The sequence below is a fragment of the Anolis carolinensis genome, chromosome 1 (assembly GCF_035594765.1).
Source record: "Anolis carolinensis isolate JA03-04 chromosome 1, rAnoCar3.1.pri, whole genome shotgun sequence".
In the NCBI taxonomy this organism is placed as follows: domain Eukaryota; kingdom Metazoa; phylum Chordata; class Lepidosauria; order Squamata; family Dactyloidae; genus Anolis; species Anolis carolinensis.
In genome coordinates this window covers 255928382-255952325 of record NC_085841.1, presented here as the reverse complement: position 1 = coordinate 255952325, position 23944 = coordinate 255928382, and the positions used below count along the sequence as shown (strand labels likewise).

Here is a 23944-nt window from a genome sequence, read left to right as displayed (position 1 = left end):
AAATAAAGTGTATAACATTATCTTCAGGCTATGTCTATAAAGTGCATATTTCACATGAATGAAATTTTATGTTTAGATTTAGGCCCCATCTCCAAGATCTCGTTATGTAGGTATATGCAATAGCAGGCATTCAAAAACAAAAATAAATTCAAAATCTAAAGTACTTCTGGTCCCAAGCATTTCTGATAAGGGATACTTAGCCTGTACATTTTTCAAGTACAATTAAAAGCTATATCAAAACAAAAAAGGGATGTGTATCTTCCCATTGACTCTTGATAACTTTAAATTCATTGGACAATAGAAAACATCCTTCATATTTCTAGCCTCTTGCATTTTTATTGCTATGGAATGAAAGTTGTAGTTTTAAAAAATCTGCGCAAGAGTACTGGTGCCTCACCAAGCTACATATCTCAAAATTTCATAGCATTGATTCAGAGCAGATAAAGTGGAGTCAAGCTGCAAGGTAGATGCACCATAGTTCTGACTTCTACTTGTTCAATGCAGAGATAGGTAACCTGTGGCCCTCCAAATATCCTGAGATTGTAACTTCCATAATCTCTAGTTAGCATAGCTAATGGCTCCAACCTCATATCTGGAAGGCTTCATGTTATCTCCCTGATCCAAAGATTTCAGTTCGGAAAATGTCTTTCCTCAGGCTTCCTTCTCAAAAAATCTCTCTGATGTTTTCCATGTTTTAATGCTGACAATACCAAAATAGTAATTAGATCAAAATTGCTGTACCTATCAACCACTTCTAACAAATAGAATTATCTATAATATTAATTAGTATTATAATAAGACAGAATGCTAAATATTTTTATTAAGAGAATTGTTAATTTGCTTTCTGATTTAAAATTCAATTACTCTAGTAGAATGAAATCCTGAACTAGATTACTGAATTAGGTGACATAGGTCTTCCTAAGTATTTCAGCTATGTTCTTCTTCCTTTCCTTATTGATAGCCATTACTGAGTTTCAGATACTAAGCATAATGGAAGCTGCAATCCTAATAATTACTTTCATAGAATAAATTCCACTGAATCTAATGAGAGTTGCTTTTGAATAGAATGGCACTCTTGCATATTTCAAATATTCCACTTAGAACTTACCAAAGAACTGTTTACAGAGTTATCAGTTGTACAAGCAGCAAAATAACCTTCGGCATCTGCAAACTAATAAGAGATTTAACATTTAAGCATTTAACTACAGCACTACCAGCAGTTTAGATTATATGTGTGTGTGTGTGTGTGCGCGTGCTTATAGAATTTACAGAAAAACATGCTCACAGAACAATGCCATCATTAAAACATTAACATGTTTTGGATTTCAGAATTTTTCAGATTTTGGAATACCTGTATTTGAATATACACACATAATGAGATCTTGGAGATGGGATGCAGGTATAAACCAAAGATTCCTTTATGTTTCATACGCATTTATACACATAGCTTGAACATAATTTTATAAATATTATAAATAATTTTGTGCATGAAACAAAATTTGTAAATATTGAACTATCAGAAGCAAAGGTGTCACTATCTACGCCACCTACCTGGACAATTTCAGGTTTTGAATTCTGGATAAGGGATGCTCAAGCTCTTCAGGTGAGATCTACACTCAGGAAGGTTGGCCAAGTAGCCAAGATCTTCCTTCTTACTACCACAATAGTCTGTGCTGGTCTCATTTTAGCTGTTCTAGCTTCAAAGTCAAGATCTTTGTGATATTACCTCAGTTAATTTTACTCAAGAATTATTGCTTCAATTCTAACAAAATTACTAATTTCATTTTACAGAGATAAATATCTGAACAGTTCCTATTCACTCAACAGTCTTTACTACTACTTTACTACAAGGAGTTAGGCTTTTGTCCATCTCTGACCACTTTTTTTGTCTTGACTGGGAATGAAACTAAACTCCAACATCATCCAGAAAGTCAAGTTTGGGAAAGGTTTTAATCAGACCACTTGCAATGGGATCACTTACAGAAAGAGTTGAGAAGGTTAACTTCTTTTGAGTATTTTTCACCTTTAAACTACACTACAATCCTAGTTAACCATCTTAGAAGTCAGGGGACATCAAAAGAGGAATGAACACGCATGCAACCTCCTTGTGGTATTTCCTCATCTACAAAGTATCCAAATACTGTGTGGTGCAACTATTCCCTTCTCTCTGACAGAGATCACAAAGGACTGTAATGTTATCACTACAGTGTTATATTCAGCCTTTTCTCCAGCAAAGACAGAAAGTCAGCCAGCTCACCTGCAGGATGAAAATCCCAAATTTCCCATATAATGTTAAAACAAACTGATTCAATAGTCTACTCCGAATTTCTAAAATATGGGAAACATGAGAATCATGGTGGAGAAGCAATTCATTCAGTACTACTTTTTATTAATAAGTACATTTATTCAGAATCTTTGTAGAGCAATTTGAGAAAAATAGTCTCCAAAAAGAAGACATTTGCTGACATTTCCTTTAATGGGCTAATAAAAATGTTTTATAAAGGAAAGAAGAATATAGCAAAGAAGATAAATCACTCATCCCAGGATTGATTCCAAGGATATATTAAATTTCACATCATTTATTCCATTTCAGTTCCAGTACAAAGCATCACCACAGTGCAATTATCACTTCTGTTTATGCAATGATTCAATCTGAAATGTGAGACTAATGGAGGAATTATTTTACGCGCTGAATATCTGGGGCTTTAACTTACATTAGTTTATGAAGCCTTTTCTTTTTAACATATGCTCTTATTTTATTAGTTTACAGAAGCCACAATGTTTATACCATTATTAAATTGAAATATAAGGACACTTACAAAAGCTGCATGCCTGCCACGAAGCCCACGTGTACACTGTTGCCTCCATGGTTTCCAAACAATAAATCCCAGGAGGTAAAGAACAAACATTGATGTTTTCGCAAATGTGCTAAAGAATGGCTTGTTATACGTAGAAAAAACATACTGCAAAACAGAAAGAAAGGGGGAAGTTACTACTGCTGTCAAATCATGACATATCACACAAAAGAACTATAACTATAGTGCTCAGCAGTTCTGCATCATTCACACTTCTCTTGAGAGCTGCAGCAAGTAGATAATTATTCATAAATACAACATGCTGATTTCAAACCAAAAAAGGCTGCATGTGTCTTGGGAAAAGAGAACGAGTGTGGCAGATAGCTGGCAACCTATCTAAAGCTTCATCGGAAGCTAACTGAGAAGTGTTTGTAAGAATTTGCAACTAAAAGTTTAGTATTCTGCTTTCAAATCTAAATTGCTATGGAGGAAGCTATAAAAGAACAGAATCATCCCTACACCTTAGGACAGAAGAACATGAGCTTTTAAAGTGAGGATCAACTCAGAGGACTTCTGGAGCCACCAAACACTTTCTGTTTGTAGCGGTCAATGGACGTGAGACATTTCTACCTTGGTAAATTACTGAGAAAGTGATCCTGAGATCACTACGTTCTATTTGCATTTTAACATGAACTCAAGAGAAGTTTACATAAGCAACATTTAGAAATTGTTACGTAGGATTCATATGAGTCCCAGACTGTCAGACAGGGCAGATTACTGGTCAAATCCCCACAAAGCCCATTGAAGACATTTGAGCTTCTAATTCTAAACTTACTGTGAAGATAGAAATGGAAAAATCTCATATACAGTGTTCCCTCACTACTTTGCGGTTCACTTTTCGCGGATTCGCTGTTTCGCGGTTTTTCAATAAACTCTAAAAGACTATTATAAATCATAAAAAATTTACAGCCTAAGGAAGGGAGGAAGGAGAAGCCAAAGGGAGAGAAAAGGAGCCCAAGCAGCAATGGGAGAAGGAGGCGATTTATCAACACACTATTGGTTGATAAAGACTTAAAATAGTGTATAACTACTAAAAAATGTATAAATATTAAAATAGATATAGTGTTCCTACTTCACGGATTTTCACTTATTGCGGGTGGTCCTAGAACCTAACCCCAGCGATAAGTGAGGGAACACTGTATACTATATTACACTCCTCAGAGAAAGGATAGGATGATTACACACACACACACACATATACAGAGAGAGAGAGAGAGAGAGAGAGAGAGAGAGAGAGCTTGAGGTATGTGTTATAGATTATGCTTTCAAATCTAGTCTTCTGACCATTACGGGCTATTTTCTAACACATTTAGAATATGTAGAAGATGGCGCCAGCTTATTTTCGGCTGCTCCAGAGACTAGAAAATTAACCAAATGATTAGATCCAAGAATATGGATCCAACCTAAAGGAAGAACTTTTCAAATGTAAGAGCTGTTAGACAGTGGAATGAATTGATTTGGAAGGTAGTCGACTTTCCATCCTTGAAGATTTTTAAACAGATTGGATATGTATCTTTCTGTAAAGCTTTAACTATGTACTCCTTGTCTGCCACGGGGATGGACGAAATGGCCCTTGTAGTCCCTTCCAACTTTGTTATTCTACATTAGAAATATGTATTTCACTATAAGAAACACATAGATCCTAAAAGTAGCTCTTGTTGGACCTTCAAAACACTACTTTTAGAAAATCAGTCCAATAACTCAAGTTTACTTCGACATCTTCTGAGGATTGTTGCTTTGATCAAATGTGCTGTGCCCAAATTTTAATAAATGCTAATGCATGCACTATTATCACCTATTTATACACCATGACTCAATTTCCTGTAACTATTTGAGTTCCAGGGACCTAAAGTTGTTTCTTACACAAATTTCATGCAGCTCAAATTGGAGAAAACTAAACTTGTCTAATTTGTAGAAAACAAGGAAGTTTTAAAATATATATAGTTATACAAGAGAGGCACTGAAACGAAACAGGACAGATTAATTATATCTAGGTATTATTTAAAACAATATAAGTGCTGGGAAAAGCTAGATCATAAAATGTTGTGAATCAGGTTATGAAAACCTGTCTATCCAGCACTGGTTTTGCTGGTTCAAGCATGTGCCAAGATTACTACACATATTAATGGATTAAACACAAACATTTCTCTTTGTGTGGAATACAGTTACTTTAAGGCTACATTTTCTGATGGTATTGCAGATTAGAAACAAACCCTTACTGAAGTGAGTTCAGAAGAAGCAACCCATATAATGTCAACCAGGAGAAGAATGACAATTCCAAGAGCCATTCGTCTACGCTGACTGGGAGAACTGCCTTGCGGGTTCATCCGATTCATGATAAAAATCCACACCATTTGTGATCTGTTTGGGAAACAGCAGTTTAAAAAAGTTCTAAAACAACAGGCTTGGTATTTCAGAAACTAGGTGAAATTCAAAGCATGAAATGCAGTTACAATGTAAAATAACAGCCAGTTTTCATGATGTGACATATATAGGATGCATTGTTAAAATAGTCTATTCATTTTAAAAAGTTATCAATCAACACATATAAATACTATTTTGCTAGTAGAGTCTCTGAGATTAATTCATAATTCCTATATTTCAAGCTTTTTCATGGCAGAAACATTCACAGGAGGGCAAAAGCAGGGAACTTACAGGAGCACGATTTCATTCCTGAGACGGCAAGAAACTTACTTGTGTCTTTATGACAGTGCTAGGATTAAAGGCAATCCATTAATTCTGTTGTCTATATACCCTCATAGAATTGCTTTTTTATATTTCTAAACAATTGTATAAAAACCAGGAAAACAGTAGAAAAGTATACCAAAATATTATCAACACATATTGTAGTACAAATAATTACAGCATAATATGTTTTTTTTAAATGACACAAAAATAGATACAGGCCTTATGAATAAATATTATGTACCCAAATTAACTTAGCAAAAAATACTATTGTACATTTCCAACAAAAAAGATTCCGATTCAAACAACTGAAGACATATATAAATCCTGTTGATCCAATTAAGACTACTACTGGAATGACAGCAATCCAAAAGATAGAGATAGGAATCATTACATGTTGACGAAGAGCATTCACCAACTTATTGAATGTAACCATTGTGACCCATGAAGACCTTCACTGTTTACCCCTAGTTAAGCCGTTTTCAGTGAGAGGGATTAATATTTTATTACACTTTCTGGGGGGTCAGTCTAGACAGCCCTTTTGCATTTGAAGCCTCCGTTGCCCTGCCCCGTTAATAATCCCCTCGGGGCGGAGCCTCTGTGAAGGCACTTCTGGCTCTTGGAAGAGTCAGTCTTTTTGAGACTGGAAGGTGAAGAGAGAGGAAGGCCAGAAGGTCTACAAATAGCATGTCCCGTTGGAGCTGTATGAGCTGTATTCAAGTCCAGTCAAAGTTAAATAGTGAGACCATCTTAGAAAAAGTTGAAAACCATTCAAAAAAGAGAAACTAATAAGAAATAAATATTCAAGAGCCTCAGTTCGGCCAGAACTGTGTCTGTTTCTCAAAGACTTTACCTCTCCTCATAAAGACTTTGTAGTGAGAGTCAGGAGGAGAGGAAGTCTAAAATTCTTGTCAGTTAATAAATTCTTCTTTGATTCAACTATATAGTCTCTGATCTGTTCCCTGCGCAGCCAGTTCACCTTCCAAGTAGCTAGAACAGCGTGGGGACAGAAGAGTAACAGCTTACATTATTTATAATTATTTGATGCTTTACACAACAGAAGTACAGTAGAGTCTCACTTATCCAATATAAATGGGCTGGCAGAATGTTGGATAAGCAAATATGTTGGATAATAAGGAGGGATTAAGGAAAAGCCTTGAAAAAACATCAAATTAGGTCATGATTTTACAAACTAAGCACCAAAACATCATGTTATACAACAAATTTGACAGAAAAAGTAGTTCAATACGAAATAATGTAATGTAGTAATTACAGTAAAACCCCGCTCATCCGAGCCCCGCTCGTCCAAGCCACCGTGCAATCCGAGCAGGTGAATGGGGAGGGCCGCAAAGGCCCTCCCCGTTCACCTGCTCCCTGGCTGGCTAAGTGTGTGTGTTGCTAGGTAGATAGCACCTTCTAAGGGGCGAGCGCCCCGCGCGTGTTGCTAGATAGCTTGCTATCTACCTAGCAACACACACGGCTGGAAGCCTCTCCGTTTGGCGGGGGCTAGGACCCAGAGAAGAAGCCTGGTAATCCGAGTGATCCGGGTTGACCTAGCTGTTTAACACAGGCTACCGGGGTTCTACTGTACTGTATTTACAAATTTAGCACCAAAAAATCACGATTTATTGAAAATATTAACTACAAAAATGCGTTGGATAATCCAGAACGTTAGATAAGCGAGTGTTGGATAAGTGAGACTCTACTGTTTACTATATTAGAAAACACAAGCCAAAATGATAAATGTATATCATGCAGATACATGAAGAGAATCAAACTACTCCATTTCATGGAAGATCTTCAGGTTTAAGATTATGCAAACAAACAAATAACACAACCACTGTCTATCTTTGGTACTACCATTAGACACTCTGTTAACTGTGTGAAGGTGAATAAGAAGCTTCCTACTACCTAAGGGGAATACCGGATAGGTGTCTCATTGGCTGTAATAATCATAAAAGTGTTATCGTTTTGGAATTGCAATGAGCAATAAACAAATTATTATTATTATTATTATTTAAACATGTTTGCAAAAAGCCTGCTAACACACTATAAGCCTAAAGTCACCATAAAGGTAAAGGTAAAGGTTTCCCCTGACGTTAAGTCTAGTCATGTCTGACTCTGGGGGTTGGTGCTCATCTCCATTTCTAAGCCGAAGAGCCGGCGATGTCCATAGACACCTCCAAGGTCATGGAGTGCTGTTACCTTCCCACCAGAGCGGTACCTACTCATCTACTCACATTTGCATGTTTTCGAACTGCTAGGTTGGCAGAAGCTGGGGCTAACAGTGGGTGCTCATTCCGCTCCCCGGATTCGAACCTGGCAACCTTTTGGTCCGCAAGTTCACCATATCAGCCACCATATCAGGTCTGGAAATCGGTAGCTGGTTTCTGAATTTAGACATGTGGCTTATTTATCTGCTAAGCTCACGCATTTATATAAAAAAAACCTCCAATAACAGATGCAGATGCCATACCAGCTACTCGGCCTTATATGAAATATACTCATCAAGAGCAGAAATACTGCATTTCACCACATAATAGTAGCAGCCCCCCCCCCCTTTTGCCTTCAAAGAAGCGGTGTGCTGCTATTATGTCATGAAGGTGAGGTCTATGGGGCCTCCCCAGCTGGCAGCCAAGGGAGCTCCCATAGGCCTCTCTCACATGTGCACATGGGCAAGCGGAGTCTGCAGGGCTTCCTTAAGCTGTTGGCAGCCAAGGGAGACCCTGTAGATCTCTCCTGCTGGCATGCATGGGTGTGTAAACCCTCATCTGCCTGCTTGACAGAGCTAACACGTCTCTCTCAGCTGGTAGCCCCCAAGAAAGGCCTCCCTCAGTTGACAGCAGTTGAGAGAAGCTCCCTTGCTTCTCTCAGCTGCATTCACCCACCTGCGCACCTGCTGTAAGAGACAGGTAAGCTGGCAGGGGCACAACGATTGTCAGGACGATTGTCAGGACGATTGTACTGTGATGATGACTATTATGCAATGAAATACAATACTTAAGAGTATTTAATATATGTACAAGTTTAAAATGACAACTAAAAACCAAATTCAAATATAACCTAATGAGATCAAGAAAGGCATTTAACAAAGTAGTACTATGCTATGTTATGTTATTCATAGCAGGCAGCTTCTTATCCATCTCATCTCATACCCTTATGGTCTTTTGAAAAAGATTAAAAGGTTAATAAGGCAACAGGGGGATAAAACAATCAAAAGAGGAAAATCTGCTAAATGCTTACTTAACATCTAAAAGTGATTATGAATTTTCTGGTGTAGGTTACATAAGGCCTTCCAAAATGCTCTGTATTTCATGTAGAACTGGTAAAAATATGCCTCAGTTACAGCCCTGATAGATTTATGGTAACAAGGAAATATGTATGTGAATCAAGTTATCTAGAGCAGTGGTGTTCAACCTGTGGGTCCCCAGATGTTTTGGCCTTCATTTCCCAGAAATCCTAACAGCTGGTAAACTGGCTGGGATTTCTAGGAGATGTAGGCCAAAACACCTGGGGACCCACAGGTTGAGAACCACTGTTCTAGAGGGATGTGTGTGTCATTAGATATTCTGGTTGAAGGCTGTTTAGAACTCTAAAAGTCAGACAGAGCATCCTGAATTGAGTCATCAATCAGTGAAGTTGGAAGACTGGTATAATGTGACAAATTGAAAACTTGAGATCATTAAAACTTTCAAACGAGGCTCAAATGGAGTTGATAAACTTAAAAATGTAGTCTTAATCTAGAAGTGACAGGAGCATATATGGCTGATATAAGTTCTAGTTTCTTCAAAGCACATACAATAGAGTCTCACTTATCCAACACTCGCTTATCCAACGTTCTGGATTATCCAATGCATTTTTGTAGTCAATGTTTTCAATATATCGTGATATTTTGGTGCTAAATTCATAAATACAGTAATTACTACATAGCATTACTGCGTATTGAAGTACTTTTTCTGCCAAATTTGTTGTCTAACATGATGTTTTGGTGCTTCATTTGTAAAATCATAACCTAATTTGATGTTTAATAGGCTTTTCCTTAATGCCTCCTTATTATCCAACATATTCGCTTATCCAACATTCTGCCGGCCCGTTTATGTTGGATAAATGAGACTCTACTGTACATACAATAACACCCACCCACAGACTTCCTTTATTTTCTGTAGATGAAGTCTCAATTTGCACAACCTTAGATAATTAAATCCAAAAGTGACATTAGACAGCTATTCAAAGGTTCCACGTTCACTCCAGGACTGGAACGTGTGGAACATGGGGAAGACCTGGGAGTCATCTGCATATTCATTATATTGAACTAAAGATCTCCGGATTCATTTTGACCTCACCAAAAGGGAATATCAAGATAACAAAGCTATTACACTGGTGAAAGAAGGAAGAAAAAGGAGGCGATAGGGCCACTGCAAGGAGAAGATGGGGTGATGGCAACAGGGGATAGGGAAAAGGCAGAACTGCTTAATGCCTTCTCACAAAAAGAAAGTCTTCTCACAAAAAGAAAGCCATCTTCAACCTCAGCAACATGGAATGGACGAAGGATTGGGGGAAATCCAACCCCAAATAGGGAAACAAGTTGTCCAGGAACACCTGGCAGCTCTAAACGAATTCAAGTCCCCAGGGCCAGATCAGCTACATCCAAGAGTATTGAAGGAACTAGCGGAAGTTATTTCAGAACCACTGGCAATTATCTTCGAGAGTTCTTGGAGAACGGGAGAAGTCCCAGCAGAATGGAGGAGGGCGAATGTGGTCCCTATCTTCAAGAAGGGAAAAAAGAACGATCCAAACAATTACCGTCCGGTCAGCCTCACATCGATACCAGGCAAGATTCTGGAAAAGATCATTAAGGAAGTGGTCTGCGAACACTTAGAAACAAATGCGGTCATTGCTAATAGTCAACACGGATTTACCAAAAACAAGTCATGTCAGACTAATCTGATCTCTTTTTTCGATAGAGTTACGAGTTGGGTCGATACAGGGAATGCTGTGGATGTAGCGTACCTGGATTTCAGTAAGGCCTTCGACAAAGTCCCCCACGTCCTTCTGGCAAACAAACTAGTAAAATGTGGGCTAGACAAAACTACGGTTAGGTGGATCTGTAATTGGCTAAGCGAACGAACCCAAAGGGTGCTCACCAATGCGTCATCTTCATCATGGAAAGAAGTGACAAGTGGAGTGCCGCAGGGCTCCGTCCTGGGCCCGGTTCTGTTCAACATCTTTATTAACGACTTAGACGAAGGGTTAAAAGGCACGATCATCAAGTTTGCAGACGACACAAAACTGGGAGGGATAGCTAACACTCCAGAAGACAGGAGCAGAATTCAAAACGATCTTGACAGACTAGAGAGATGGGCTGAAACTAACAAAATGAAGTTCAACAGGGACAAATGCAAGATACTTCACTTCGGCAGAAAAAATGGAAATCAAAGATACAGAATGGGGGACGTCTGGCTTGACAGCAGTGTGTGCGAAAAAGACCTTGGAGTCCTCGTGGACAACAAGTTAAACATGAGCCAACAATGTGATGCGGCAGCTAAAAAAGCCAACGGGATTCTGGCCTGCATCAATAGGGGAATAGCGTCTAGATCCAGGGAAGTCATGTTCCCCCTCTATTCTGCCTTTGTCAGACCACACCTGGAATACTGTGTCCAATTTTGGGCACTGCAGTTGAAGGGAGATGTTGACAAGCTGGAAAGCGTCCAGAGGAGGGCAACTAAAATGATCAAAGGTCTGGAGAACAAGCCCTGTGAGGAGAGGCTTAAAGAACTGGGCATGTCTCTCAGTCTCTGTTTGATGTGTTTATGGGCATTGAATGTTTGCCCTATGTGTGTTATAATGTGATCCGCCCTGAGTCCCCTTCGGGGTGAGAAGGGCGGAATATAAATACTGTAAATAAATAATAAAATAAAATGTTTAGCCTGCAGAAGAGAAGGCTGAGAGGAGACATGATAGCCATGTACAAATACGTGAGGGGAAGTCATAGGGAGGAGGGAGCAAGCTTATTTTCTGCTGCCCTGCAGACTAGGACACGGAACAATGGCTTCAAACTACAGGAAAGGAGATTCCACCTGAACATCAGGAAGAACCTCCTCACTGTGAGAGTGTTCGACAGTGGAACTCTCTCCCCCAGGCCGTGGTGGAGGCTCCTTCTTTGGAGGCTTTTAAGCAAAGGCTGGATGGCCATCTGTCGGGGGTGCTTTGAATGCGATTTCCTGCTTCTTAGCAGGGGGTTGGACTGGATGGCCCATGAGGTCTCTTCCAACTCTACTATTCTATGATTCTATGATTCTATGACACCACACTTATATCAATGTGATCAAACGGTTTGTGGTATAAACAATATGAGAGATAGATCTATAAAAGGACGTATTTTCAGACACTTTTGCATCTTATCTATTTTAGCATTTATATATTCTTATTACGATCAACAGATAAGATAAAACAAACAAATGTTTATACATAATTAAACAACCATATATAAATGCCGAAGTAGGTTAATGCCGATGTGTGAGAAAACTTTTAAAAACAGTCAAACAGCAAATATCTCCCTTGTAAAAACATATAATGTAATATTTGTAGTGGATGACCCTTAGTGTGGAGTAATATCGTGTTTAACATCCATAAATATATCACCACTGTTCATTCAGAAACTACTACCCTGATATTTGCTTTAAAGAAGAAAAGATAAGAGAAAGAAAAACATCAGTACATACATCATACTTTTTCTGATTCACATTGAGCTCAGCCAGAAAAAGTGATATATTTTAATTTATAAAATCCATATTTGATAAGGAAACTTCTCCTGCTATAGAGGTACCTGCTATTTCAAAGGAATACAGCCATACCTTCTCAGTAACCGTTTACAGTCAAAATGTCTGGGCTTTAATCACCTTCATGGCATCATATTAAGATGAAGATCACCTCCTAAAAATAATAATAAATATGAAGAGTGTCAGTAAGTACTGCAGAGCATGTTGCCTCCAAACTGTTAAATGCATGTCATGGATGCTTTCACTTATGCTCTTGTATGGAATCAAGATATTCTCCAAAATTTGCATTCAAAGTGAGCAGCAAAACTAAAGGACTATGTCAAAAAGCAACATAAAAAAAGGGGGGGGGGTAAAAACCTCAACACAAGGGTATGAAGTATATGTGAACAGTGAACATCTGTTTTTATGCTAAAGTGAAGAAAAGAAAATTATTGATGGCAATACAATACAAAATATACTGCATTCACTGCATAGAAACAATTAATTTAAAGACACAAAAAATGTTCCTGAAAGATGCCAGCGTGAATACATTCTTTTTAAACAAGGGTGAAACAAAATCACCCATTCAGATGTTGCTGGACTTCAACTCCCATGAGACTTTCCTAGCAATGCCCTTAGTGGAAGCTGCACTTCTAGGAACTGGAGCCAAACATCTAGAGAGTGGCACTTTGTCCACACCTCTTTTGAATACAACACGGTCAAATTTTCAATTGTGATTTTGCAATTTTCATATTATGTTATTACAATGTAATACTGATGCGTTAGGCTGTAATCACTAACTCAGATTGTGTTCTTAGTCAGATATACTGTTTTCCAGGCACTAAATATTTTATTGTAACTTTTATTTGTTTCATATTGTAGCCGATATTCAGAGACTATTTCATTAAATGTAGACATAAGACCTGCATGAGTATGTTGCAGTGTTCCTCATACACCATGCAGAGTAACAGCAGCTTCATAGAGATGAGTTTAGCAATAGATAAGAGATACACAAAAACTTTTTTCCTCTTTTCCAACTTTCTACTACTGTTTTACATTGTGCTGAAATGGAGGAGGTATACACAATGTGTTGGAGATAAAAAAAAACACCACATACACCAAATTCCTTCTTACTATAAAGAATATGCAATATAAACAGGAGCTTGGTTGTGCCAATTGTCCCTTTTCCACCTTTGGCAGCATGGTGCCAAATTACAAATCATTGTCAAACTGCTTTTGTTACAAATTCATTGCCAAGATCACACAATACACGGTAATTTCAGTGTTTCCTGTCAGATTTATTTTTTTAATATGTTACTTTATGAACAATTCACAAGCTAATGCACATACTACAGGACAAATGGGAATACGGTTGGTAAACTGCAAGTCCCAGCAGCCTTAAGCAGAATACCCAATTGTGAAAATGCTTCGCTAACAATCTCTGAAAGGCTTCATAACTGATGCTCTCTGTAATTTGACTTAGCTTTATCATGTATAATGATAAAATCTCATTTCAAACAGCTGAGCATTGACCCTTTTAATTGCAAACACTAAGTTTACAAGAGTTGCTAATATAGAAGCTCCTCATTTTTCTTAGATCAACCATGTGAAGAATACTTTGTGGCATGCATTAATCTACAGAACATTTACTGCTCTATGAGATCAGACTGAAATGTGCAGAATATGTTTGTGGAAATGAGGATTGAAGAAAAAGGAACAACTTAAAATATACTTCCAACCAGACTTAATAAACCACTTGCAGATTGTTTTTCTGCTAAAAATGTTTTGAGCCTCCCACCCTACTCTCACCCCCCCCCCCCAATGTGTCCCTTTATATGGCAGAGACTCAAAACAGCATGCATGGTATCACTATGCTGTTCTAGTAACAACCTCTAAAACATTGCAAAAAGCTTGCAAGGGTATCACACCATTAAGTACAAGCATCTGTCACCAAAAGAAAAAATTAGTGACCTATCTGAGTGCATCAGTTGACAAGCAACTTGAAGGCACACATATTGGGTGAACTAAAATGTGCTTTGCATTTGCTAATGAGCCTCCCTGAATCCAACCATAGTTATCTGGGGAAAAATAAAAACAATACAAATATCTTGGTATGTACTTAACTTTTAGGCATATACTGGGCAGCAAAAACACATCTTTAAAACATTGATGGCATGATTCCACTCTCCTTACCTTTTGGATTTCTACTGGTGTCAAACTGACATTTTGTATTGGCCACATGCTTTATCTACATGTTTGGACATATCTGCAAAAATTCGAAAGGAAATCAATCTTTAGCAATCACACAGCTTAGCAATGTTTTACAAGATACAGATCAGCTAGCTTGTCCCTTTCATTCAATGATTATTTTAGACTGGAGTTATTCATTTAAGCAAATGCACCCTTCAATAGATGATTAGAAGTTTCAGATAACTCTATAGATAGATCGACATATTTCGATCATACTTCAAAGCCTCAATCCAGAGATTGAAAGTATATCCAGTCCTATCTGCTGAGATCAGTCTTGATGTGCAAGGGAAATTGTTGTATAACAGCACCTCTAAGAATTGCTTGCTGTTTTTACTGTTTATGCTTGGTTTTCCAAGTGACTTCCTATTTCCCAAATAAGCTTCTCTTGCTCAAACTAAAAATGGTAATATTCCAGGATCCATTTGTTTTTTCCCCTTTGCTAGGAGTCTCATTACATTATAAGCAAAGGAAACAGGGATTACTGGTAAAAATGAGTCAGCATCTGCATGTGCTCAGGGTTGTGAGCCAATGATATTAAGCTTTATTAACTAAATAGAGACGTTACTGGTACAAGTTTTAGTGAATGTACAGCTGGAGTTAAAATATTTCTGTGTAGGTGTGCTGAAATTGATATTTTATGATATTTATAACAATTTTTCATTCTTGACAGGCCACTGAGAATTGATTTTTTTCAGGATAAAATGGACCTCTTATAGTGTGCTGGACTTGCATTGTGCTGTTTCAAAGATTTATATTTTTATTGGTTTTATTTTCTAAGGGCTTAATTGGTTTGTAACTTTTGTATACTGTGTCTTTTTAATTATGTTTGCCTTAAACTGTTGTAAACCTCCTTCAGTCCCAGACTGGGAAAAACATGGCTATAATTGAATATCGTCATTGTCATTTCTTTGCTCTGTTTTATTTTGTAATTAAATTGGTTGTTTCGCAGCACCCTCTTCATTAATCTTAGTTATATTGTATGGTGATTAAGTGACTTCACAAAGGGGGAATATACACAACTAAATCATTGCCCAAAGCAACTGGCTGAAGAATTCTGCAGCTTAAAGAAAACCACATTTTCTGCATGCTACTCAATAAAGACTTAATTCCCTCTTCCTATAATCTACTGAATGTTCAAGATAAATAACTCAATAACAGAAATCAGGTCTTAAATACAATAGGGATCCCAGGTTCAGTCTCTCTGGACAGACTATCTGAAAAAACTGCATCTTTCTTGATAAACTGCCAATCTCTTAAGATCCACAGAGGAAGGCTTCTCAGCTCCATCAACTTCACAGGTGAAGGCATAAGAGAAAGCCTTCTTGATGGCCACTCCTACCCTCTGGAATTCCCTTCTACAAAATGTTACGCTGGTCCCTTCCCTGCTGTCATTTCAGTGGGCAAACACTTTTTTTTTATTTAAACAGGTTTTTAATGTGGAATTTCTTTATTTTTAACATTTGTATGAATGGTGTAGTGATTTGAGCATTGGGACTATGACTCTGGAGATTAGGTTTCAAACCCCACTTAGCCATCTGGGTTACCTGAAGCAAGTCACATTCTCTCAGCCTCAGAGGAAGGCAAAAGCAAACCCCCTCTGAACAAATCTTGCAAAAAAAAGTTTTGACAGGCCACTTTAGGGTCCTTATTAATCAGAAAGAAATTGAAGGCACATGGTAACAACACTTAAAGATTTCATACTGTTCATAATCTATTCCTGGAAACTGGTGATTGAAAGTGTTAAAACTGTATTGTTTCTAGCTAATTCTTTTTTTAGACATCTTGGGTCCCACTCCTATCCAAGTACTAAACAAGACTAACTTTGCTTAGCTTTCTAGATTAGTTGGAATCTGGTCCCTTTAAGATATAGCCCACATATTCCTGCATAAGTCTAGAAATGTTAGTAAAGAATCAACCCCCCAAAACAGGTTCAACTTCTTCATGCATCAGTACTGTACCTTAACTCTTATAACTATCCGCTTCTGTGAGTAGAGTGGTGAAAGGCAGGAGTTAGTCCATTCTGAGAAAACCTAAAAGAAGGAATGAACTCCTCCCCTCTCTCCCTTGTGGTACTGTTTCTTGCTTTTTTGAATGCCTGGGTGGTGGTGGAGCGGCCAGGGGCAGCTGGCTCCTGAGGCAGCAACTGGTGCTTTCCCCTCTCTGTGGATTGACCCTTGACTTTTCAAAGGATCATATAAAATGAGTACATAGTGTATGAGAAGTACACCAAAAATTGTGCTCTTTTGCTATGGCCTTAAATGTCAATGCTCATACCTGCCATGTCTACCCAAACATAAACAACAGATTATAGTGTATGGACTATTACATATTTAATGTATTTAGACAATTTGAAAGGATTCTATACATCTCCGTGATTGAATACTTACCTGGAAATATTTTTACAATGGCACTGATGTAGTTGTTACTGGAACTGTTCAGTGTCTATAAAGTAAGAATATTTAGCATTATTACTGAAGTTCTCTAGATTCAAACATAACATTTCCCTGATTATTTTTTTAAATACTCTATCAGTTAAGTTTTTACAATGTTCATACTCATCTTGTAATTAAATAAAATCAAATCTTTCAAGACCTTAAATCACCACATATCTGCATGCACACCTGATTATGAATCACTAAGGAAAGGCCTCTCAAATCTGATCAGCAACAAAGGAATCCTTGCCAGTCGTACTGACCACATGCAAGACCAGCGCTATAGGTGTTTTGATATGCTTTACATATTGAACTTAATATTTTGTAAATCCAAGTATCAGGGGAAAGATGGAATATAAATTAATATAATAACCATTATGCAATGTTTCATTAGAGGAACTACAATCATTTGGTGGTGGATGGAGAACAAGAAGGTAGCCATCCTATCTTTTCTAGAGATGAAGCTTCAATGGGAACAGCCATTAAGAATACCCTATCTTTCGTCCGTCCCCCCACACATGCTAGGGATGTTGTTAGGATTAAGAAAGGTCTTTATGTCCTTGGATATGCTGTGTGGCTGTCATAAGCACCTTATGATGCATGCACCATCAGTCTAATGTGGAACGTCAAGATAGCCCTGTTCTAGTACACAGCAACCAATACAAGAAATAATAAAACTGATCTGAGATATTTAGAGGGAGTAAAACAAAATATACAGTAATACACAACTAGGTAAAGGTTTTCCCCTGACGTTAAGTCCAGTCGTGACCGACTCTGGGGGTTGGTGCTCATCTCCATTTCTAAGCCGAAAAGCCGGCGTTGTCCATAGACACCTCCAAAGTCATTTAGCCGGCATGACTGCATGGAGCGCAGTTACCTTCCCACCGGAGCGGTACCTATTGATCTACTCACATTTGCATGTTTTCGAACTGCTAGGTTGGCAGGAGCTGGGGCTAACAGTGGGCGCTCAATCCGCTCCCAGGATTTGAACCTGGGACCTTTTGGTCCGCAAGTTCAGCAGCTCAGCGCTTTAACACACTGTGCCACCAGGGGCCCCATACATAACTAGACTATATAAAAATTAAGGACATACATATGTAACTTTTTAAATAACAGCAATAAACATTACTAAATTGCAATTTCTTTTTTTGAGCTGCAGTAATATACTTGACTGTTTCTGAATTCTTCCTGACAACAACAGAACTGTCTGGATTTACAGGAAAAGTAGTTAGCATTTCATTTGCTTTGAGTACTCTGCCATGACCCGTAGCTTGAGACTTGGAACACTTCCTTGACAACAGGGGTCACAGCTCAGCATTCTGCATGTAAAATTTCCAAATTAATCTCTGATAGCAATATACCGTATGTGCAATGCTATTGTCTGAAAATGACCTCTACTTGATAGCTTTCAAAGTAAATGCCAGCCAGAGTGAACAATATTGGACATGGTTTGACTGCAACTTTAACTGAAATGTTTTTGTGTGCCTGCAATAGATTTAAGCTTACTTGCTCTTATTATATAATTCATTAAACTGTACTCAATATTTCCTGGCTTCCTATAGACCAAATGGGCTTCCATTTCCTCACTATCTTTTTCATTTTACTTCCAGAATCTTACCAGCAGTGCCTGTATAAGCCCCTTCCTATTTTCCCATTTTTCAAACATCATCATCAACTTACAGGAATCTTCAAATTAGTATCACAGTTATCTTCTATTTGTCTGTCTTTTTTTCCTGACTGGGAATCTTGGCTGTGGTGCCTTATAGAGAACTCTCTCAATTTTAGCTTTTAGAAAACTGCCTCTTTAAAATTTTGACACAGACTGGCCACTGCAATTGAGGCAATAAACACAAACTCTATTATACTTTGAATTATCTGTCACAACATCCTAATGAGCTGTGGCGGGTCCCCGCTTGTTGCTTCTAGAAAATCTTCCCTTTTGAATTTCAATTTGGACATGTCTCCTTGAATTTGGACAAGGACTAAAAACTCTTGCAATGTCTTGTTTAGTTGTGGCTGCCAGACATTCTCACTCTTAATTCGGGAGGTGTAAATTTACTTAATGAGACAGGCTCATTTCTCAAAGTTACCCACAGTCCAAAACAAACAATGAAAGCAAACAATACAGCCTCAGATGACATCTTCACAATCAATGGGGGACACCAAATGCCTACCTAGTCAAACATCCTGGTTCCTACAGTGGCCTTGGAGAAGGCCAAACACAAGTCAGGAATGCAATACCCATTTTATGCTCTTTTCCAGCTGCTACCATTCAGCAGCCCAAGACCTCTGACCTTAGAGGGTTTTTTTAATTACAAACATGCTTAACAGCTCCTCACAGAGTGATCCTCAATGCATCTGTGTAATCCTATTTTCAAACCATCCAAACCGACAGCCATCATATTTTATGTCAGTGACAACAATGCTAGATTAGATGCCTTCTCTTCTGATGTTACGTCAATCCATTCACTTCTCACTTTTGCTTCCCACATCTGTAATGGAGTTTGCTTAATCAGGGCTGCATCTACATTGTAGAACTAATGGCTATGCTGGGAGATATAGTTTACAAAGTCTTTCACCTTTTTTTACTAAAGAGAGCTGGTGTATCACCAAACTGCAACATCTGGAATTCCTTAGCATTGAGCTAAGTGTACTATAGCCTAAATGCTCATGTCAGTTCTGCGTAAACTAAATCAATTTAATTCTCCATGTTGAATTACCATTCAACAATTGGTCTACTCTAGTTGGGAGTAGCCAACTGAATGCCAGCTTGTATCAGAATTTATGATTTAAAATCCATCAGCTGTACATCTATGCATGCAGCTAATCCCATTATAATTGTTCATGAGTTTCAGGTAGGTAAGGTTTGACTCCATTAAGTATCATTTTGCTTATAATGCCCTATATCTCCCTCCAACACATTTCAGTTTCCTGTAATTTTGTACCTAGTTCTGGTTTGTAGCCTCTGGAGTTCTCCTAATTTTTTATTTTTTAAATCACCAAGCAGATCTCACAACATCTTGCTGTCTGCAACTTGAACACATAGGAGAAGGAGAGCCAAATTTTTGAAAAAGCAATAAGAAACAGTCAACATTCATGACATGCAAGGTTAACAGTCAGAAAATGGCTATTAAGAAGACTGTGTTCTACCTAAATAACAAATGAAAGTACATGCTGAAAATCCCTTATCTGGAATTACAAAATACTTCAAAATCATTCACGCAGGTGGTAAAGATAGTGACAACTTTGCTTTCTGATGGTTCAATGTACAAAACCTTTTTCTCATGAACAAAATTATGGGAAAAAATACTGTGCATACAATTAACTTCAGGCTATATGTATAAATGCTTATGAATTTCATGCTTAGCCTATATGCAAGTATTCCAAAATCTTAAAAAATTAGACATATGGAATATTTTTGATCCTTAGCATTTCGGATAAAGACTCAACTATTTTGGATGCAATTAATGTTGCCATGCATTTATCTGTAGTATTAATATATTGCCCTCAGTCACATATTGTATCATGCACATATTTCTGTCTCTGTGAAGGGCCCATGCTCTCGAAATGAGATTTTTGCACGGCTGTATTTACATCAAAACCAACTCAACTATGATGTTCAAGGCGACACCCATGATTTGACTCATTACACACAGTACATCCAGATGAAATGGCGATAATTCAGATTTGAGATACGGTAAGTTGTCGTCTTCCCCCCCCCCCCCCCCCAATATTATGTCTGTTTTTTATGCAATTTTTAAAAACATAATTAAAAACATCATACCATACATAGCTCTTTCACAAACTTCATTACTAATTTCAACACCAATTCCATTCAATCACAAAAGCCAGGTGCAGTAGCCTGTATATCAGAGGAAGGAACTGGCAAAGGCACTCACAGCAACCCAACCTACCGGTTGTTAGGAATTGTGAGAGTCCAAAACACTTAGAGGGCCCAAGTTTGCCTATGCCTGTTCTACAATGTGGAATTAATGCAGCTTGAAACCCACTTGAACTGCCATGGCTCAATGCTTGGGAATCCTGGGAGTTGTACTCTGGTGAGGCCCCAGCACTTTGGCAGAGAAGACTGAAGACCTTGTAAAACCATGGCAGTTACAATAGTATCAAGCTGTATGAATTCTACAGTGCAGAACAAATTTTAATTTTACCAGGCAATAGTTCTAACTGTTGTCGAAGGCTTTCATGGCCGGAATCACTGAGTTGCTGTGAGTTTTCCGGGCTGTGTGGCCATGTTCCAGAAGCATTCTCTCCTGACATTTCTCCTACATCTATGGCAGGCATCCTCAGCGGTTGTGAGGTCTGTTGGAAACTAGTCAAAAAGGATTTATATATTTGTGGAAGGTCCAGGGTGAAAGAAAGAACTCTTGTCTGTGTGAGGAAAGTGTGAATGTTTCAACTGATTTCTTCCTGCCTGGGGGAACCATTGCTGGGAGGTGTTAGATGCCCTGATTGATTCATGTCTGGAATTCCCGTCTTCAGAGTGTTGTTCTTTGTTTAGTGTCCAGATTTTAGAGTGTTTTTAAAATTCCAGTAGCCAGATTTTGTTCATTTTCAGTTTCCTCCTTTCTGTTGAAATTGTCCAGATGCTTGTGAATTTCAATAGCTTCTCTGTGTAGTCTGACATGGTGGTTCTAACTCAGAGGTTCTCAACCTGTGGATCCCCAGGTGTTTTGACCTACAACTCCCCAGAAATCCCAGCCAGTTTACCAGCTGTTAGACAGTGGTTCTCAACCTGGGGTCCCCAGATGTTTTTGGCCTTCAACTCCCAGAAATCCTAACAGCTGGTAAATTGGCTGGGATTTCTGGAATTTGTAGGCCAAAAACATCTGGGGGCCCACAGGTTGAGAACCACTGTGTTAGGATTTCTGGGAGTTGAAGGCCAAAAACATCTGGTGACCCCAGGCTGAGAACCACTCTGTTAGGATTTCTGGGAGCTGAAGGCCAAAAACATCTGGGAACCCACAAGCTGAGAACCACTGTAATCTAACTCTTAGGACCTCAACACACTAGAAATTGGATCAACTTTAAATCCACTTTAGAGAGGGGCTTTAAACAGCTCAGCCAGACAGGTCCTGGGCCTCACCGAACTATAAACCCCAGAATTTTGCAGGAGGCAGAAACCGGATTTAAACTGGATTCATAGTGTGATGAGGCAGTCAGTATCTTTCTGCACTGTATGGCTAAGGGCCTTGTGAAGCTACACCCTCCATGATTCCAAAGGACCGGGCTGTGGTTGGTAGCCAGATGCAACAAATCACTACTGACCAAGAGGTCATAAGTTCGAAGCCAGCCCGGGTCGGAGTGAGCTCCCGTCCATTAAATAGTCTAGCTTGCTGTTGACCTATGCAGCCCGAAAGATAGTTGTATCGGTCGAGTAGGAAATTTAGGTATCGCTTTATGCAGGGAGGCCAATTTAACTCATTTACAACACAATAAAACCTTCCAGCAGCCTGCGGAAGAATGAAGAAGTACTCCATCAAGGACTTGGAGCCTCAAGTGGATGGTGAAGCAGCACCTGTGGCCGGAATCGAACATACCCTCATGAAGCCGGAAGCTGGAATGTTAAATTGCCTCTGTGTCTGTCTATATATGTCGTATGTCTAATGGCACTGAATGTTTGCCATGTATATGTGGATTATGATCCGCCCTGAGTCCCCTTCGGGGTGAGAAGGGCGGAATATAAATACTGTAAATAAATAAATATTACTGCACAAAAGGCAGTTAAAAGGGAAGGGTAGCAACTCTATTGGTTCTGCAGTGGTGATGGGAAACATCAAAGCAAGTTGAGGATGAGAAGAAAACTCATCTGAGGTCATTTTCTGGATTCCTAAAATATACATACATTATATATAGAGATACATCTATCTAATACAGGCATGGGCCAACTTGGGCCCTCCAGGTGTTTTGGACTTCAACTCCCACAATTCCTAACAGCCTACCGGCTGTTAGGAATTGTGGGAGTTGAAGTCCAAAACACCTGGAGGGCCCAAGTTGGCCCATGCCTGCTCTAATATAAACGTCAAGTTCCTATCAAACCACCGGCATATCACAAATATATATATTAACGACCCTTAATTTGTTAGGCCCTGTCAAAAGAAAGAGAAAGAGCGAGAAGTTTCCTTGAGGAGAGGGCTGTTCCCGCGCGGCGGCGCCCCTCCCTCCACGGCTCGTCCCCGGAGGCGCCCCCCCCCCCCCCCCCCGGCCTGTTCCCTGACAAGAACAGGCTTATGTATTCCCGCCTGAGTTTGAAGGGGAAAAAACCACGTACCGGGATCGTCCCCGTCCTCCCACGCGTGGCCACAGGTCCCCTTCTTCCTTCCTTCTCCAAAAAATAAATAAATTACATTAAAAATGGTCGCGACCCGCCCCTCCACTCCCACAGCTGACTCCGGGCGAGAGGGAATCGATCGCGGAAAGGAGCCGCCCGAGTGGCTTCAAGGCATCGATGCGCTCGGAACTCTCCTCGCCGCCCTGGCCGCCTTTGACGCGGAGGGAGCGGAGCGCCCAGGTGGGAAGGGCAGGGAGAGGGAGAGGCGGAGGGAGGGAAAAGAGCCAGAGCCAGGCTCGGGCCTGGCTTGGAATAGCGCTCTGTTTTTTCTTTCCTGCCATGATTAAGGCTACGTATTGCAGGAAAATATTTCCATATTTTTAAAAATTCTTTATTGGTTGCATGCTGCATGCAGCCAGCACGCCAATGCCATAAATCAAGAAATAGCTTCCTAAGATCTACAGAGATACTTGCAGGAACGCCTCAGCAAGCAAGAGTCCAAAAGCGGCAGGCTAAAACCTGGAACCTCAATCAGCACATATTTCCATATTTTAAAATTTTTGTTTATTGGTTGCATGTAGCCAGCATGCCAACACCTTAAATCAAGAAATAGCTTTCTAAGATCTACAGAGATACTTGCAGGAACGCCTCAGCAAGCAAGAGTCCAAAGCGGCA

General features: G+C 39.1%; 1 protein-coding gene across 5 annotated transcripts in view; it reads right to left on the bottom strand.

Annotated features, from left to right (window-relative positions):
- slc35f5 (solute carrier family 35 member F5) overlaps positions 1-23454 on the bottom strand; it is a 51301-nt gene extending 27847 nt beyond the window's left edge. The window contains exons 1-7 of one of the 5 annotated variants that reach the window (XM_016993891.2): positions 23270-23454; positions 16936-16990; positions 14492-14564; positions 12367-12473; positions 5069-5216; positions 2820-2963; positions 1109-1171 (exon numbers count right to left, since the gene is read on the bottom strand). In XM_016993891.2, the coding sequence (XP_016849380.1) occupies positions 1109-1171; positions 2820-2963; positions 5069-5209 (348 nt within the window). In that variant the 5' untranslated portion in view covers positions 5210-5216; positions 12367-12473; positions 14492-14564; positions 16936-16990; positions 23270-23454. The remainder of the gene's footprint in view (positions 1-1108; positions 1172-2819; positions 2964-5068; positions 5217-12366; positions 12474-14491; positions 14565-16935; positions 16991-23269) is intronic. The other 4 variants (XM_016993896.2, XM_016993890.2, XM_008109612.3 and 1 more) reach the window with 4 other exon arrangements.
- Between the last annotated feature and the right edge of the window lie 490 nt (positions 23455-23944).